This window comes from Schistocerca americana, chromosome 3 (genome assembly GCF_021461395.2).
Source record: "Schistocerca americana isolate TAMUIC-IGC-003095 chromosome 3, iqSchAmer2.1, whole genome shotgun sequence".
Taxonomy (NCBI): domain Eukaryota; kingdom Metazoa; phylum Arthropoda; class Insecta; order Orthoptera; family Acrididae; genus Schistocerca; species Schistocerca americana.
In genome coordinates, this window is record NC_060121.1 from 387,961,839 (window position 1) to 387,981,369 (window position 19,531).

Below are 19,531 nucleotides of genomic sequence, written 5' to 3' on the forward strand. Positions count from 1 at the left end.
TAAATTATTAGACCTACTTGCGGGTAATTTACTCTTTTATTAGCGTGTCATCGGGCTTCAATTTCAATAACTGAATATTCACGCAGTTGTAAAGTGTTTCGCTCGTGCAGGTCCAATAACATCTTCGATTTCAGGCTACTTTTGACAGAACTGTAGGATGGGAGCGCCCGGACGAACTTGAAAACCAAACATTATGTCTTCTCTCTATAACCTGATGTGATCCTGAAAATTTTCTTGTATGAGACCTAAATTGTGTCGATAGTAGCCTCTCAGGAATTATTGAACATTCAAGTGCATAGTTACTGCAAGTAGTTGTTATTTTCCTGCATTTTATATGCAACTCTTTTAAAATAGTGAACGATCTCATTGAAAGATCAGAGGGGTGTGTTATTGTCCGAGTTTGACAAACGTCATTTTCCAAAATTATAATTATTAAACTCTACAACAATGTAGTTTGCTGTTCAAATGTGTAAACTATATCTCTTGCTCTCTCTATAGTACTTGATTAGACAGCATGATTTAGAAAAGAAGAAAAGTATATGTGCATCCTAGGACGCCACAAGACGACCTACAAACAATCTACAAATCTGGAAAGACAAAGTAGTCGATTCAAGCTGTGTTCTCTGTTTCTTGACAGGTTTTTGCTGGTGATAGATACATTCTGCGGATGGAGTTCAACGGCGAGATTCGTGATGGACTTGACGGCTTCTATCGGAGCTCTTACGAGGAGGACGGTGAGACCAGGTGAGTAGCCTCCTCAGCCAAACCGAACGAGGTGGCTCGCACATCAACACATTGGTCGCGCATGCCGGACGACCGACTGCCTCCCCTGCCTTTCCTCCATTCCGAGCTTGAGCTGCGTCTGTAATGAACATCGTCATCGACATTAATCTTCCTTCACTTGTCGCCAAAAGCAATTTCAGACTGCTCGTGCTGCAACACAACCATCAGAGCTCCTCTATCAGAGCAAATGCTCCAGTCAGGCTGTAGTGATCGATGCCAGAAGATTGTGAACAATGGAAATGGCCAGTTGTAGCTACAAGTTCGCTTCTGAATTGTTACGATCGTGGACAGTCGGTTTGATCTGACTGAAGTGGCTTACGATGTGAATGGGAAAGATTACATCTGTGGACAGTCTCAATGGGGCAGACGAAAAGGCTTTTTTTTTTTTTTTTTTTTTTTTTTGAGTCCTCAGTCTTCTGACTGATGGTCTAAAGCGGCCCACCACGAATTCCTCACCTGCACCAACCTCTTCATTTTAGAGTAGCACTTGTAACCTAAGTTCTCAATTACTTGCTGGATGTATTCCAATCTGTACAGCTTTTACCCTCTGCAGTTCCATCTAGTGCCGTCACCGATATCAACAGATGTCCTATCATCCTGTCCGCTCTCCCTGTCAGTGTTTTCCACATATTCCTTTCCTCGCTGATCCTGCCGAGAACCTCTTCATTCCTTACCTCATTATTTCACCGAATTTTCAACATTCTTCTGTAGCACCACATCTCACATACTTCGATTTTTTTGTGTCCCGGTTTTCAAACAGTCCATGTTATGCTACCATACAATGCTGTGCTCCAAACGAACATTCTCGGAAATGTCTTCCTCAAATTAAGGCCTATGTTTGATACTAGTAGACTTCTCTTGGTCAGAAATGCCCTATTTACCACTGCTGGTCTGCTTTTCATGTCCTCCTTGCTCACCCTGTCGCGTGTTATTTTGCTGCCTAGGTAGCAGAATTCCTTAACTTCATCTGCTTCATGATCAATCCCGATGTGAAGATTCTCTTTATTTTCGTCTTCCTTCGATTTACTCTCAATCTATACTCGGTACTGTACATTCCATTCAACAGATCCTGTAATTCTTCTTCACTTTCACTGTGGTTATCGGTGTCATAGGCGAATCTATCATTCATATCCTTTCACCTTGATTTTTAATCATATTCTTGAACCTTTCTTTTACTTCCGTCATTGCTTCTTCGAGGTACAGATTGAACTGTAGCGGCCAAATACTTCAACCCTTTCTTACAGCCTTTTTGATCCGAGAAATTCGTTCATGGTCTTTCCCTAAAGCATATCCCTATTTTTCTCAGAATGTCGAACATCTTGCAGAATTTTACATTGCCGAACGCTTTTTCGAGGTCAACAAGTCCTTTGAATATGTTTTCATTTTCCTTCAGTCTTACTTCGATTATCGACTGCAACGTGAGAACTACCCTTTTTGTGTTTTTACCTCTCTTAAAGCCGAACTAACTGTTATCTAATAGATCCTCAATTTTCTTTTCCATTCTTCAATGTATTAGTCTTATTAGGAACTCCGATGCTCGATCTGTTAGGCTGCTTGTGCGACCATTTTCACAGTTGTCGGTTGTGCAATCTTCTGAATTGTATGGATGACTTTCTTTCCGAAATTCTGGTGGTATATAGACAGTGTTACACATTCTAGACAAGTAGGTGTAAAATGTATGTTGCATCTCAATCCCCCAAATGAGTCATTTTCTTACGATTTTAGACCATTGTTAAGCAGTCGTTATCGAATTTTACCACTTCGATAAAATAAGCCCACTTTTGGTGCATCTCAGTTTGATGTCTAAATCTAACATATTGATAATAAATTATGTCTCTGCCTCATGTGATGAAATGAATCCAATATGATCACTTGATATCCACACACACACACACACACACACACTTACACACACACACACACACACACACACACACACACACACACATATATATATATATGTATATATATATATATATATATATAAAATGATCAATTAATTAAATATATACAACTAATGATAATGGTTAATGAAATATATCCACAACTAATGCTGATAAATGAAATATTGACTAATGATGAATTAAATAAATTCAACTAATGATAAAGATAAGTTAAATACATACATCTAATAATAATGATTAAATAAATATTTACAACTAGTGATAATGATTAATGAAATATATACAACTAATGATGCTAAATGAATTATGTACAATTAGTGATAAAGATTTATTTACCGCATATCTACAGTAAACTATAACGCCCTACTGGAAATGTATTTCTTCCATTATTCAAAATGTGCCTTTTATCATCATGTGCTCTCAATGTTATTTTACTTAATTTTACTGTATGTATTTCATGTTTATAATTTATTATTAAATTCATTGATCTTATACTTCACTGTTATTCAATAACCATGCTTCGTTGTCATCTTTCGTGATCTTTTTCTTGACTGCCACCTTTTTACACCTTTCCCTTATTTCTTTTGAACATAAGTGTGATTTCTTATGTGTTTTTCTGGTACGAATGCGTTTTCATCTCGTTTCTAGATACGGTCTATTATTTCTCTTTGTTTGTAACAAATGCTCTGTCTACAGTCATTTCCTTATCAATTTCTTCATATTTCTCTCTCTTTATCTATTTCACTTTTTACACTTGCTGATTATTTCGTTTCTAAGCAACATTAACTGCTTACTATTTTGCACTGGTAGTACCGATATGTTTCTTTTTTTCTGAAATTGGAACTACCAGTAACAGTTCTTCGAATTCAGGTATTTCTTTCTTTACTTTGTTTCACTCATCGTGCACTGTTCTGTATGACCATTCAACGTCACTGATAATTATTTTGATATAAAAGTCTGTCACTGTCCCATTTCATTGCACTGTATTTTTTTCTTGTACTATTTACTGTAAGCCTACTAGGTTATAATCACTTGGGGATTCCTTGAAATCGAAGTTTGGTCCTTAAATGTTTGTCGCACACCATTGCAGTCTCGGTCCGGCACACAGTTTTAATCTGCCAGGAAGTTTCGGAATACTCGTACTTTGTCAGTCTTTTTAAATAACGTTATGTTTAGTTACGTTTTTAATCTCAACAGCTAATTTATTTTACTGTTTCATTCACTGGTAGAAAATGTTATTTTGAGTTTCTTGCCGGCCGAAGTGGCCGTGCGGTTAAAGGCGCTGCAGTCTGGAACCGCAAGACCGCTACAGTCGCAGGTTCGAATCCTGCCTCGGGCATGGATGTTTGTGATGTCCTTAGGTTAGTTAGGTTTAACTAGTTCTAAGTTCGAGGGGACTAATGACCTCAGCAGTTGAGTCCCATAGTGCTCAGAGCCATTTGAAACATTTTTTGAGTTTCTTTGTTTATTTTTTTGTCCTTAAATATAAATTAAGTTTAGCTCTTCTACCATCATCATGAATACATTTGTAAATAACGGCTGTCCCGCATAAAACCGGTACGTGTCAGGTAACGGTTAATCATCTCTAGTCGAATTGCATATGAAATGACAATACTGTCCGAAAGTTGGCTACATTGCATTTACCGGAAAGTTGAGTGCAGCTGTGTGTTCGAGCGTCAGTTGTTATGTGGAGCTCATACTGTTGAGATCTTATAGATATGGGCCAGTTTGCATTAGAACACTGAAATGATATTGTGGAGTGTTACATAAAGACAGGTCCAGTCAAGGAATATAAGGAAATCTTTCAAGCGATATATCCTGGTAGGACACTTCCCACGACGAGCACTATTCAAGATCTGTGCAAGAGGGGGGCTGTAGGATCCGTGCAGAATGTGCGGAGGAATAGGCTACCGAGAGTGAGGACCCCCAGAACGCGCATGGACGTTATGAACCCCCACCCCTATTTACATCTACATGGTTACCCTGCAATTCACACGTAAGTGCCTGGCAGAGGGTTCATCGAACCATTTTCATACTACTTCTCTACCATTCCGCTCTCGAATGAAAAAGGAACACCTACATCTTTCTGTTCGAGCTCTGATTTCTCTTATTTTATTATGATGATCATTTCTCTCTACGTAGGTGGGTGTCAACAAAATATTTTCGCATTCAGAAGAGAAAGTTGGTGACTGAAATTTCGTAAATAGATCTCGCCGCAAAGAAAACCGCCTTTGTTTCACTGACTGCCACCCCAACTCGCGTATCATATCGGTGACACTCTCACCCCTATTGCGCGATAACATGAAACGAGCTGCCCTTCTTTGCAATTTTGCGATGTCCTCCGTCAATTTTACCTGGTAAGGATCCCACACAGTGCAGCAATATTCCAGCAGAGGACGGACAAGTGTAATGCAGGCTGTCTCTTTGGTGGGTTTGTGGCATCTTCTAAGTGTTCTGCCAACAAAGTGCAGTCTTTGTTTCGCCTTCCGCACAATAATATCTATGTGGTCTTTCCAATTTAAGTTGCTCGTAATTGTAATTCCTAGGTATTAAGTCGAATTGACAGCCCTCAGATTTGTGCGATTTATCGTATACCCAAAATTTATCGGATTTCTTTTAGTACCCATGTGGATGACCTCGCACTTTTCTTTGTTTAGCGGCAATTGCCACTTTTCGCACCATACAGAAATTCTCTCTAGATCATTTTGTAATTGGAATTGATAGTCTGATGATTTTACTAGACGGTAAATTACAGCGTCATCTGCAAACAATCTCAGATTATCACCTAGATCATTTACGTAAATCAGGAACAGCAGAGGGCCTATGACACCACTTTGCGGAACGTCAGACACCACTTCTGTTCTACTCGGTGATTTACCGTCTATCACTACGAACTGTAACCACTCTGAGAGGAAATCACTATTCCAGTCACACAACTGAGACGAAACTCGATATGCAGGCAATTTGATTAATATTCGCTTGTGAGGAACGGTATTAAAAGACTTCTGGAAATCTAGAAATATGGAATCAATCTGAGATCCATTGTCGACAGCACTCATTACTTCATGGGAATAAAGAGCTAACTGAGTTGCACAAGAACGATATTTTGTGAATCCGTGTTGGTTGTGTATCAATAACTCATTTTCTTCAATGTTCGAGTGCTGTATATGCTCCAAAATCCTACTGCAAATTCAGGTCAGTGATATAGGTCTGTAATTCAATGGGTTACTCCTATTTCCTTTCTTAAATATTGGTGTGACCTGTGCTACTTTCAAGTCTTTAGGAACAGACCTTTCGTCAAGTGAGCGGTTGTGTATGATGGCTAAGAAACGCGCTACTGTGTCTGCATACTCTGAATGCAACCTAATTAGCACGACATCTGGACCGGAAGACTTGCCTTTCTTAAGTGATTTCAGTTGTTACGCAACACCTAAGATATCTACTTTTATGTCACTCATGCTAACAGCTGTTCTGGCTTTGAATTCTTAAATATTTACTTCGCCTCCTTTCGTCAAGGAATTACGGAAAACTGTATTTAATAACTCCGCCTTAGTGGCACAATCATCGGTAACATCTCCATCGCTATCGCGCAGTGACGGTATTGACTGTTTTTTGCCACTAATGTACTTTACATACGACCAGAATATCTTTGGGTTTTCTACCATATTTTGAGACAATGTTTCACTGTGGAAACTGTTGAAAGCATCTCGCATTGACGTCCGCACTAAATTTTGAGCTTCCGTGAAACTTAGCATGCTTTTTTCGTTGCTTCTGCAACAGTGTTCTGACGTGTTTTGTGTACCATGCTGTATCAGTCCCGACCCTTACTAACTTACGCGGTATGAATCTACTATCTATTGCTGTCGATACTGTATCTTTGAATTTGAGCCATATCTAGTCCACACTTACATAATTAGCTTGGAAGGAATGGAGACTCTCTCTTAGGAAGGCATCAAGCTAATTTTTACTGCTGTTTTAAATAGATATACACTCCTGGAAATTGAAATAAGAACACCGTGAATTCATTGTCCCTGGAAGGGGAAACTTTATTGACACATTCCTGGGGTCAGATACATCACATGATCACACTGACAGAACCACAGGCACATAGACACAGGCAACAGAGCATGCACAATGTCGGCACTAGTATAGTGTATATCCACCTTTCGCAGCAATGGAGGCTGCTATTCTCCCATGGAGACGATAGTAGAGATGCTGGATGTAGTCCTGTGGAACGGCTTGCCATGCCATTTCCACCTGGCGCCTCAGTTGGACCAGCGTTCGTGCTGGACGTGCAGACCGCGTGAGACGACGCTTCATCCAGTCCCAAACATGCTCAATGGGGGACAGATCCGGAGATCTTGCTGGCCAGGGTAGTTGACTTACACCTTCTAGAGCACGTTGGGTGGCACGGGATACATGCGGACGTGCATTGTCCTGTTGGAACAGCAAGTTCCCTTGCCGGTCTAGGAATGGTAGAACGATGGGTTCGATGACGGTTTGGATGTACCGTGCACTATTCAGTGTCCCCTCGACGATCACCAGTGGTGTACGGCCAGTGTAGGAGATCGCTCCCCACACCATGATGCTGGGTGTTGGCCCTGTGTGCCTCGGTCGTATGCAGTCCTGATTGTGGCGCTCACCTGCACGGCGCCAAACACGCATACGACCATCATTGGCACCAAGGCAGAAGCGACTCTCATCGCTGAAGACGACACGTCTCCATTCGTCCCTCCATTCACGCCTGTCGCGACACCACTGGAGGCGGGCTGCACGATGTTGGGGCGTGAGCGGAAGACGGCCTAACGGTGTGCGGGACCGTAGCCCAGCTTCATGGAGACGGTTGCGAATGGTCCTCGCCGATACCCCAGGAGCAACAGTGTCCCTAATTTGCTGGGAAGTGGCGGTGCGGTCCCCTACGGCACTGCGTAGGATCCTACGGTCTTGGCGTGCATCCGTGCGTCGCTGCGGTCCGGTCCCAGGTCGACGGGCACGTGCACCTTCCGCCGACCACTGGCGACAACATCGATGTACTGTGGAGACCTCACGCCCCACGTGTTGAGCAATTCGGCGGTACGTCCACCCGGCCTCCCGCATGCCCACTATACGCCCTCGCTCAAAGTCCGTCAACTGCACATACGGTTCACGTCCACGCTGTCGCGGCATGCTACCAGTGTTAAAGACTGCGATGGAGCTCCTTATGCCACGGCAAACTGGCTGACACTGACGGCGGCGGTGCACAAATGCTGCGCAGCTAGCGCCATTCGACGGCCAACACCGCGGTTCCTGGTGTGTCCGCTGTGCCGTGCGTGTGATCATTGCTTGTACAGCCCTCTCGCAGTGTCCGGAGCAAGTATGGTGGGTCTGACACACCGGTGTCAATGTGTTCTTTTTTCCATTTCCAGGAGTGTATTTTGCGTTTATTTTTAGTGGTTTTGGTTGGTATGGTTTTGAGACTCGCTACAATGACCTTGTGTTCACTAATACCTGTATCCGTCATGACGCTCTCTATTTGTGGCTGAGAGGTGAAGTGTGTTTTCGCAACCATTTACAATTCGTGTGGGCTCATGGACTAATTGTTCAAAGTCATTCTCAGAGAAAGCATTTAGTACAATTTCGGAAGATGTTTTCTGCCTACCACAGGCTTTGAACATGTATTTTCGCCAACAAATCGAGGGTAGATTGAAGTCTCCGCCAATTATAACTGTATGAGTGGGGTACTTGTTTGTAATGAGATTCAAATTTTGTTTGAACCGTTCAGATATTATATCATCTGAACAGTTGGGGGAGGGGGGGGGTCGGTAGGAGGAGCAACTTTTTATTTTGGTACGGCTGTTGAGTATAACCTCTATCCATAGTAATTCTCAGGAACTATCTATCTCAACTTCACTACAAGATAAACTACTACCAACAGACACAAACACACCACCATCAACTTTATTTAAGGTATCCTTTCTGAACACGGTTTGCACCTCTAAAAAATTCGGCAGAATTTATCTCCGGCTTTAGCCAGCTTTCTGTTCCTATAACGATTTCAGCTTCAGTGCTTTCTATCAGCGCTTGAAGCTCTGGTACTTTTCCAACACAGCTACGACAATTTAAAACTACAATACCGACTGTTGCTTGGTCGATTCTCGTCGTTTCTTTGCCCTGTACCCTTTGAGACTGGAGCCCTTTTTTATCTTTCCCAAGACTGTCTAACCTAAAAAAAACGCCCAGTCGACGCCACACAGCCCCTGCTACCCATGTAGCCGCCTCCTGTGTGTAGTGGACACCTGACCTATTTAGCGGAACCCGAAACCCCATCATCCTATGGCGCAAGTCGGGGAATCTGCAGCCTACACGGTCGCAGAACCGTCTGAGCCTCTGATTCAGACCCTCCACTCGGCTCTGTACCAAAGGTCTGCAATCGGTCCTGTCGACGATGCTGTAGATAGTGTGCTCTGGCTTCATCTCGCTGCAAGACTGGCAGTCTTCACCAACTCAGATAGTCGTCGGAAACCAGAGAGAATCTCTTCCGATCCATAGCGACACACGTCATTAGTGCCTACATGAGCCACCACCTGCAGTTGGCTGCACACTGTACCCTTCATGGCATCCCGAAGGACCCTTCCGACATCTTGGATGACTCCCCCCGCTTTGCACACGGAGTGCACATTGGCTCTCTTCCCGTCCCCGCAAGTCGGTAAGGAGGTTACCGCAGCTGGTTGGTGTATCTCGTACACCGTATACTAAAAGATATGAAATGAAAAACGTATCGCGTGAGTATGGCGCAAGAGTTGAAATTTGAGGATTAGGAAAAAATAGTTCATTATTGTAACTGGCTGTGAACATCAGCTGCTGACGGTTACTTGGACACCTTCCTTTACTTCATGTCAGATGAGGCCTGTCTTCATCTGTCATGTTACGTAATCTCCTAGAATTGCAGATACTGGTCGCAGGACAACCCACATATTCTGCATAAAGAAACTCTCCACTCGGAGAAGCTAAATCTTTGTTGTGCGTTGTCCGGCATGCGCATTATTGGCCCCATATTTTTCAGTTACGCCCTGAACAGTGCCAGATATCTAGAGATCTTTGACTCTTTCTACGCTCAATTAACATATGTAGAGAGACGTATGCATTATTTCGACAAGATGGAGCAACCGCTCATACATTCAACCAAAGTATGGCCCACACCACCAATGTGTTTCTTGAACACAGACTTGATAGTAGAGGCATCTGGTCCCCAAGCTCCCCAGACTTAACATCGTGTGAATTTTATTTACGGCGCACACTAAAAAGCAAAATGTATCCTGATAGTCCTCGCACAATAGACGATCTTAAACGGAACATTACTAGAAAATTTTACAACATCACGGCTGCAGAATTACAGTGTGTTGCTGGTAACGTCATCGCGCGAAGTCAGCGATTTCTGGATGTCCATGGCCACCACTTCCAGCATCTCTTATACGAGGGTTGACTGAAAAGTAATACCTCCACCTTCGTAACTCTTCAACAGTTGACATCATTGGCATGCGGCGGGTTACTGGTTCAAATGGCTCTGAGCACTATGGGACTCAACTGCTGAGGTCATTAGTCCCCTAGAACTTAGAACTAGTTAAACCTAACTAACCTAAGGACATCACAAACATCCATGCCCGAGGCAGGATTCGAACCTGCGACCGTAGCGGTCTTGCGGTTCCAGACTGCAGCGCCTTTAACCGCACGGCCACTTCGGCCGGCCGGCGGGTTACTGGCTTGTTCCGTAGCCCTTCTCTACAACTCCAGTTGGCGGGAAGCTTTAGTATTGAACGGTTCTGTTGTTACAGTGTAAAGTATGGAACCCTGCGCAGACGGTCGGTCAATGCCGTTTAAGCAACGTACAGTCATTGAATTCTTGACAACATAAGGTGTCACCCCAAAGGAGATTCATCAGGGAATGAAAGCAGTTCCTGGTGATTGTGTTGATGTGAGTTCTGTGCGTCGTTGGACGAGTAAGTTTAAAGATATTGAGGCGGGGACATCTGACCTGCGTAACAAACAAAGAGTTGGACGTCCTGTGACAGCAACCACCGAGTTTCACAAGCAAAGAAATTGTAAGCACAATCAGCATTTCGCAAAAACGTGTGGGTGACATATTGCTTTCTTTGGCTATCGGAAGACCTGTGCACGATGGGTACCCCCGATGCTGACTCCTGAAATGAAAGCACATAGACTTGAAATTTGCCAGGAACTCCTCTCTCGTTACGAGAATGAAGGTGACGCCTTTCTCCATTCAGTTGTGGCAGGAGACGAAACGTGGGTTCACCATTACGAACCGGAGACGAAACGTCAGTATATGGAATATCGACAGAAAGACTCGCCCCAGAAAAAGGAATTCAAGACTCAGCCCTCAACTGGAAAAATCATGGCCACAGTGTTCTGGGACACACATGGTGTTATCCATGTTGATTTCCTTGATCTCGAAACAACAATAAATTCAGAGCTTTACATCAAAACGCTGCGAACTCTGAAACGACGGCTAACAGGGGTCCGAATGGAAAAGGGAAATGTTTTCCTGCAGCATGACAATGCCAAACGTCACACTTCACGGGCCACTACAGCAGAACTTCAGCTACTGAATCTCACCACCGTACCGCATCCTTCATACAGTCCAGATTTAGCACCGCATGAATTCCATCTGTTCCCGACAATGAAAGACGATCTGCGGGAACGTCATTATGCTTCTGATGAAGACGTGGAGAGAACTGTGAGACTGTGGTTGCAGAAACAGTGTCAAGTTATTCCGTGACGGCTTCAGAAAACTTGTTCATCGTTGGCAGAAATGTATCCAACTGGATGGTGATTATGTGGAAAAGTGAGTATGGGTAATTAAATATTAAGGATTATTTCTGGGTTTGATTTATTAAAATATTCCCATCCAAACTCAATTAACGAAGGTGGAAGCATTACTTCTCATTCAATCCTCGTAAATAGGTAACTACGTGCTTTATAATGTTACTGTTACCTGTAGCTATTATTTTTTAGTTAGTTCATTGTTACTTGAAGTAACACCGGCGCACCGGTTTTATTGGAGGCATCCTTTATAATAATAAATTACAACGCAGAGCTCAATTAAAGTACTGTGATAGGTATAGGTATAAAATGAACAATGGTTATTTAGTATAATGTCTTCTGTCCACCTCCGTAGCGTAGCGATAGCGTCTGTGACTACCACGCAAGGGTCCCGGGCTCGATTCCCGGCGGGACTCAGTGTTGTGTGTCCTTCATCATCATTGACCCGCAAGTCGCCGAAGTGGCGTCAACTAAAAAGGACTTGCAATACGGCGGCCGAACTCCCTCGCATGGGGCCTGCCGGCCAACAATGCTATACGATGAAACTTTCTGGCAGATTAAAATCGTGTGCCGGACCGAGACTCGAACTCGGGACCTTTGCCTTTCGCAGGCAAGTGCTCTACCATTTTTTTTTAATCTCATTTTGTTCGTTATAGTTCGTTGCAACTGTTCGTGGCGGACGTCAACTGACGCCCGTTGAAGCTCGTTATTGATCCATTCACTCAGTTTCTTTTATTACAGAGGGCAGCTAACCCTCTGACCGAACACGCTGACCTACCGTGCCGGCTACCATCTGAGCTACCCAAGCACGACTCACGCCTCGTCCTCACAGCTTTACTTCTGCAAGTACCTCGTCTCCTACCTTCCAAGCTTTACAGGAGCTCTCCTGCGAACCTTACAGAACTAGCACTCCTGAAAGAAAGGATATTGCGGAGACATGGCTTAGCCACAGCCTGGGGGATGTTTTCGGAATGAGATTTTCACTCTGCAGCGGAGTGTGCGCTGATATGAAACTTTCTGGAAGATTAAAACTGTGTGCCAGACCGAGACTCGAACTCGGGACCCGAACTAGGAGTCTCGGTCCGGCACACAGTTTTAATCTTCCAGAAAGTTTCATATCAGCGCACACTCCGCTGCAGAGTGAATATCGTTCTGTAATGCTATACGATCATTTCCATTTCTTTATGATGTCTCCGTTAGTAATGACTGTATGTATCCAGTGACTCAGCTGTCACAGCGAACAACTAAGCAACTACGTGAAATTAATTTAATGCACTGAAATGAAGTTGATGGGTCAGTGTTGCTGAAATCGGTAAAGATGCAGTGCTATGTAAGGACGTCAGTGAAAAATGTTCAGATACGCTGAACCTGAATCATAGCGAATTTGTAACGACAGTTGAAAACTGGGGTCGAGTAACCAGTCTAACATCAGTTATTATCAGTTGTCGGTAAGTGTTCATAACCGGTACGCGGTTCTGCTGTTACAGGTGGCTGGCAGCGACGCAGTTCGCGGAGATGGGGGCTCGTATGACGATGCCTTGCTACGACGAGCCGGCCATCAAGGCGACCTGGATGTTCACTTTCAGACCGCGTCCGCGCTGGACTGTGCTCACCAACACCCCGCTGATCACGTCCAGGTGAGACCCGGGTCAGCGGTCCGTACTGCGACCGCGACCGCTTCTGGCTGCTGCCAAGTCTACGTAGCTGGGTTCAGTCAGGAACCAGGTGTAAACATGCGGCGCTGTAGACGTGGAACAGTTATTTGTCAGTGATTATCATTTTTTTTAGGATACGTGCCAACCATCAGACCCATACTACGACTCAACAGCTAAATGAAACAGCGCTATAATTCATAATGAAATTCACCTATGAGAAAACGACACACAATAGCTTCTACCTGCGCTGGCTAGTGGCCAACCACTGTATTGTAATGCATCTTAGGTCTCCTCTTGCATCACCATACACGATAAATAATTTATAGTTAATACGTAACGCGGTTTAACGACAGACGTTAGCTACAAGAAACATGGAGACCATAATAAAACTTTTCTGTAGACCAAGTACCTTTTTCTCTCAGTGTAGTCCTGCCTGAACCACGGTAAAAGATTTGAATGACAAAAAGCTGTGAAAATAGCGAATTGAAAGTAATGTACGCTCAAAGTAATCCCCTAATTAGATATCTTTTGTGCTATAATTCGCATACTGCATTCTAATACTGCATTGTTTTCCGTATTTGTGTAAAAAAACAATTCTGACAGGCACATCTGAAGATAGGATTGATGCGCAAATTGACGATCTTTCCTTTAGAGAAACTGATAGGTCTCCCTTCACAAGACATTTCAAGCTGGTCTTTCTATGCCTTCGTGGCACAGTTTGCGATTTCCAGCTTCTGATTGTTGCTAAATAATAAAATTTTGTGTGTCTTCAAATTGGGTGACACTTACATGTGTCACTGGTTCTTCCAGGTAACCAGGCGTGATATTTGTTTTTGATAGGTTATCACGATGACCTAGTTAATGTATGTGTAATTATTCTTCAGAATTGCTGGTAATCTCATGAACACCTTATAGCAGACCATAATGAAAGAAAAAAGTCTGAAAGTGTTTCAGAAGCTAAGTATTGCTGGCAGTGATATTATAGTTGCGTCTTCTCATTTAGGATTAAGACGAAGTCCGAGAGTGTGCAAAGCACTGGCCATAACAGTTAAGTGTGATATCAGCCAAACACCCTAAGACTGGGTAAACTCAACAGAATTTCTGATGCTTACCGCGAAATACTGTCAGGAGAACCACTGGCACCTGCTGAGGAAAGGAATAACGGTCAGTAGTAAAACGCATCCATAATTAGTCAATCTAATGCTGGTAAGAGTAGGCAGCGCAGTGCGTGGAAAGGTGACACAGACTTAGTCGACCACCTGACCCAGTACATTAATTCCCACTGAAGATTGTACTTCCCATGGCATAAATCACGTGCTTGCTCAGCATTTGTTATGTTGAGAGATAGTGCCGGAAAGGGAATATTAATTTCCTATTGACTGAGCAGTTTCACGTTGTCACTGTTCACGTGGGACTCTACGTACTCTGAACGGACCTCACTTCTTGGTCAGTGCTTGGACGGTTAGGATGCCTCCTGGAAGAGTTCCTGAGTACTAGTGAAGAATAAATGGTATTGTCTTAGCTTGTACTCAGAGCCGTGTGGTCTAAGGCCCCACGGTTCGTGCGGCTCCCCCCGTCGGAGGTTCGAGTCCTCCCTCGGGCATGGGTGTGTGTGTTGTCCTTAGCGTAAGTTAGTTTAAGTTAGATTAAGTAGTGTGTAAGCCTAGGGACCGATGACCTCAGCAGTTTGATCCCATAGAAACTTACCACAAATTTCCAAAATTTTCAAGTCACTTTACTTGTGAGTTTCATGTTCACAATAACGTGAGTACTACAGCCTTAGAAATAAGACTGACGCTGCAAAGTAATAAAGGACCTAAGGGATGTACAATCCTAGGTTAAATAATCACATCGGGTAACGCCCAGAAAACACCAAGCTAATGCCATATATTATTTCCTCTAACCTTGATAATGACCTCAATTCGAAGACGGATAGGGTAAATAAGTTTCTTTAGGTATGGTATATCTAGCTGAATCATTGATGGTTAGATCCCAAAGAACTGCCAAATCGAGGGAATGTAGGTTGCTACTTTACATCCAGTGTTCCAAATAGTCCCAGGTATTTTCTTTCTGATCGAGATCGGGTGGTTTAGCGGGTCAGTTGAGGTGCGACAGGACGCTTCAACGTTTGTCAGATTAAATGTTTCTGCCTGCTGCCCTGTGAACATGGTTGTCTTCATCTTGGTAGAGTGCCAGAGCATACTCATCATGAAGATGTAGAAGAAAAGGTAACATCCGGTTGCCGAGGGAAAATAAACGATTCAGGTGCGCGGAAACCTGAATGAATTGACCTAACTCGGGTATGAGAAACACCTCCTAAACATAACAGAAGCAACTCCTGCATGAATGACACCACCCACACATTGCGGGTTAAATCCGACAACGTGACACCGGTGTAGTCGACGTCTTCCGTCATTTGGAAAGAGGTAAAGTCGCGGCTCGTCGGTCCACAATACGCGCCTCCAGTCAGCTACTGGCGTAGCCAATGGAGAGATGCTGCCTTATGTGTCTCTGAGAGCAAAGACCTTTTGCGAGATACCCGACCCTAATAGCCATTGCATGCAGTTCCCTTTGCAATGTTCCCTCAGAAACACAGATGCTGCCTGAACTTTTTTCCCTTTTTTTTTTTACCATCCGCCACGATCTCCTCTCCCGTGCCATCCCTTTCAGATCAGAGTAGCACTTGCCCTCAGTTATGTGTTTGATATTTCAATCTCTGTCTTCCTCTAAAATTTTTTATCCTCTACATCTCCCTCCAGCACCACAGAAGTTATTCTTTGATGCATTCCCACATGTCTTATCGTCCTGTCCCTTATTCTTATCACTGTCATCCACATATTCCTTTTCTCTCCAATTCTGCGCGGAACCTCCCCATTCCTTACCTTATCAGTCCACCTAATTTTCAACATTGTCCTCCAGCACCACATTTCAAATGCTTCCTGGTTTTCACACAGTCCTTGCTTCACTACCATACAATGCTGTGCCCCAAACATACATTCTCAGAAATTTCTTCCTCAAATTAAGACCTATGTTTGATTCTAGTAGACTTCTCTTGGGCAGGAATGACATTTTTGCCAGCACTGGTCTGCTTTTGAAGTCCTCCTTACTCTGTCCGTCATTGGTTATTTTGCTGCCTAGGTAGCAGAATTCCTTAACTTCTTATACTTCGTGACCATCAATCCGGATGTTAAGTTTCTCGCTGTTCTCGTTTCTGCTACTTCCAATTACTTTCGTCTTTCTTCGATTTACTCTAAAACCCCATTATGTACTCATTACACGGTTCATTCCATCCGACAGTTTCACTGAGGAGAGTAGTATCATCTGAGAATCGTATCACTGACATGTTTTCAGCTTGAATTTTAATGCCACTGTTGAACCCTTCTTTTATTTCCGTCATTGCTACTTAGATACATATACTAAATAGCATGGGCGAAAGACTGCATCCCTCTCTTACACCCTTTCTAACCGAGTACTTCGTTCTTATTCGTGCAGTCTTATTTTTCCCTCTTGCTTCCGTCTTTCCTATAGCATACCCTATTTTTCTTTGAATTTCGAAGACCATCCATTATTTTATGTTGCCGAACTCTTTTTGCAAGTCAACAAATCCTATGACTGTGTCTCGATTTTCTTCAGTCATGCTTCCATTATCAAACGCAACGTCAGAACTGCCCCTCTGGTTCCTTTATATCCCTATGCCAAACTGATCAATTTTCCTTTCCATGCTTCTCTATATTATTTTTGTCAGTAACTAACATGCTTACACTGTTAAGCTGATTGAGCGATAATTCTTGCGCTTGTCGTCTACGACTATTTTCTGAATTGTGCGGATGATGTCTTTGCGTAAGTCTAGTGGCATATCATCAGTCTCACACACTCTACACACCAGCGTGAGTAGCCTTTTTGTTGCCTCTTGCCCCAGTGATTTTAAATATTCTAATGGAATGTTATCTATCCCTATTGCTTTATTCAGCCTTAAGTCTTCCAAAGTCCTTTTGAATTCTGATTCCAATACTGGATCCTCTATCTCTTCCCTATCGACTCCTGATTCTTCAATCACGCCACCAGACAAATCTCTCCCTTCACAGAGGGCTTCATTGTACTCTTTCCACCCTTCAGCTCTCTTCTCATTTAACAGTGGAAATATTACCACCCTTGCTTTTAATTTCGCCGAAGTCAGTCCTTCCGACAATCATTTCTTTTTCGATTTCTTCACATTTTTCATGCACCCATTTCGCCCTAACTTCCCTGCATTGCCTATTTATTTAATTGCTAAGTGAGTTATATTTCTCTGTATCTGAATTTCCCCTAACGTTTTTGTGCTTCCATCTTTCGTCGATCAACTGAAGCATTTCTACTGTTACCCATAGTTTCTTTGCAGTTACCTTCCTTGTACCCATGTTTTTCTTTCTAGCTTCTGTGATTGCCCTTTTCAGAGATATCCATTCTTTTTCATCTGAACTGCCTACTGAGCTATTCCGTATTCAAGTGTATCTCCTCTCAGTACTTCCATATCAGACTTCTTTGCACACTGATTTTTCCTGACTGCTGTCTTAAATTTCAGCTTACTCATCAACATTACTAACGTGTGATATGAGGGCGTATCTACTCCTGGGTAAGCCTTACATTCCAATATCGAATTTCAGAATCTCTGTCTGACTACGATGTAAACTTCCCGTATCTCCCAACCTTTCCCAGGTATACCTCCTGCTCTTGTAATTCTTAAACGGAGTATTCGCTATTATTAGCTGAAATTCATTGCAGAACTCAGTCATTTCCTCTCTCATTCCTAATACCAAGTCCATATTCACCCCCCTTCCCCCATGTCATACATTTTCATCTCCGTTTACGTGCTGAATTACCCATTCACTCTCCTGAAACACTTTCTCTATGTCTTCACCTTCCGCTTGCGACATCGGCACGTATACCCGAATTGTTGTTGTCGGTGTTGGTTTTCTGTCTGTTCTGGTGAGAACAACCCTACCACCGAACTGTTTGCAGTAAACCACCCTCTGCTCTACATTCTTATTTGTAACGCAGCCTACTCCCGTTAGACCATTTTCTGCTGTTTCTGATATTAGCCTATACTCATCTGACCAGAAATCCCTGTCTTCATTCTACTTCACTTCACAGACCCCCACTAGATCTAAATTTAGCCTTAGCATTTTCCTTTTCAGATTTCCTAGTTTCCCTATCACGTTCAAACTTCTGACGTTCCACGACCCGACTTGTGGAATGTTACCCTTCCGATGATTATTCAATCTTTTTCTCATGGTCACCTCCCCCTTGGTCGTCCCCTCCCGGAGATCCGAATGGGGGACTATTCCGGAATCTTTCGCCAGTGAAGTGATCATCGTGACACTGTTTGAGTTAAAGGACACATGTCCTATGGATACTCATTATGCAGTGGCTTTCATCAATGTAGTGGTTTCCGTTACCTTCTGCATCCTCATGTTGTTGACGACAGTTTCCCACCCTGAGGGTAAGAGAGTGCCATGAGTCTCTGTCTGCTCCTCCCTCCTTTGACAAGCCGTCGGCAGAACTAGGGTGACTTTTTATGCCGGAAGTCTTCGGTGGTCGTTTCTGATGATTTTATTCAAAACTTAAGCAGGGCAGAGGTTGGAAACTAGAACGCTGGAGTTTTTTATTACTAGTCAAAGAGACAACACCCGTTTTTTCGGCATTTGGTCTGGGCGGACGCCACATGAAACCCTTCAAGTTCATCGTTGAATACTTCACTGACTTTGTTTATTGCAGAGTGCAGCCAGTCGTCTGACCGAACACGCTGAACTACCGTACCGGCTCCCCACACCACTGATCCTGTTGCATCTACGGAACGGCTCTCTTTAGCGTTGAGGCATACAAGGCAGCCCACCACGGCTTGGTCCGTGGTTCGTGGGTTGCACTGCACATTAAAATTGCTACACCACGAAGATGACGTGCCACAGACGCGAAATTTAACCGACAAGAAGAAGATGCTGTGATTTGCAAATGATTAGCTTTTCAGGGCATTAAAATAAGGCTCGTGCCGGTGGCGCCACTTACAACGTGCTGACATGAGGAAAGTTTCCAACCGATTTCTCATACACAAACAACAGTTGACCGGCGTTGCCTGGTGAAACGTTGTTGTGATGCCTCGTCTAAGGAGGAGAAATGCGTACCATCACGTTTCCGACTTTGATAACGGTCGAATTGTAGCCTATCTCGATTGCAGTTTATCGTATCGCGACATTGCTGCTCGCGTTGGTCGAGATCCAATGACTGTTAGCAGAATATGGAATCGGTGGGTTCAGGAGGGTAATACGGAAAGCCGCGTTAGATCCCAACGGCCTCGTATCACTAGCAGTCGAGATGACAGGCATCTTATCCGCATGG

At 43.6% G+C, this 19,531-nt stretch overlaps 1 protein-coding gene across 1 annotated transcript in view; it reads left to right on the forward strand.

The window, feature by feature from the left end:
* LOC124606886 (aminopeptidase N-like) overlaps nucleotides 1-19,531 on the forward strand; it is a 160,568-nt gene that overhangs the window by 30,552 nt on the left and 110,485 nt on the right. Inside the window, exons 4-5 of the mRNA XM_047138983.1 lie at nucleotides 638-744; nucleotides 12,992-13,141. Of these exons, the coding sequence (XP_046994939.1) occupies nucleotides 638-744; nucleotides 12,992-13,141 (257 nt within the window). The remainder of the gene's footprint in view (nucleotides 1-637; nucleotides 745-12,991; nucleotides 13,142-19,531) is intronic.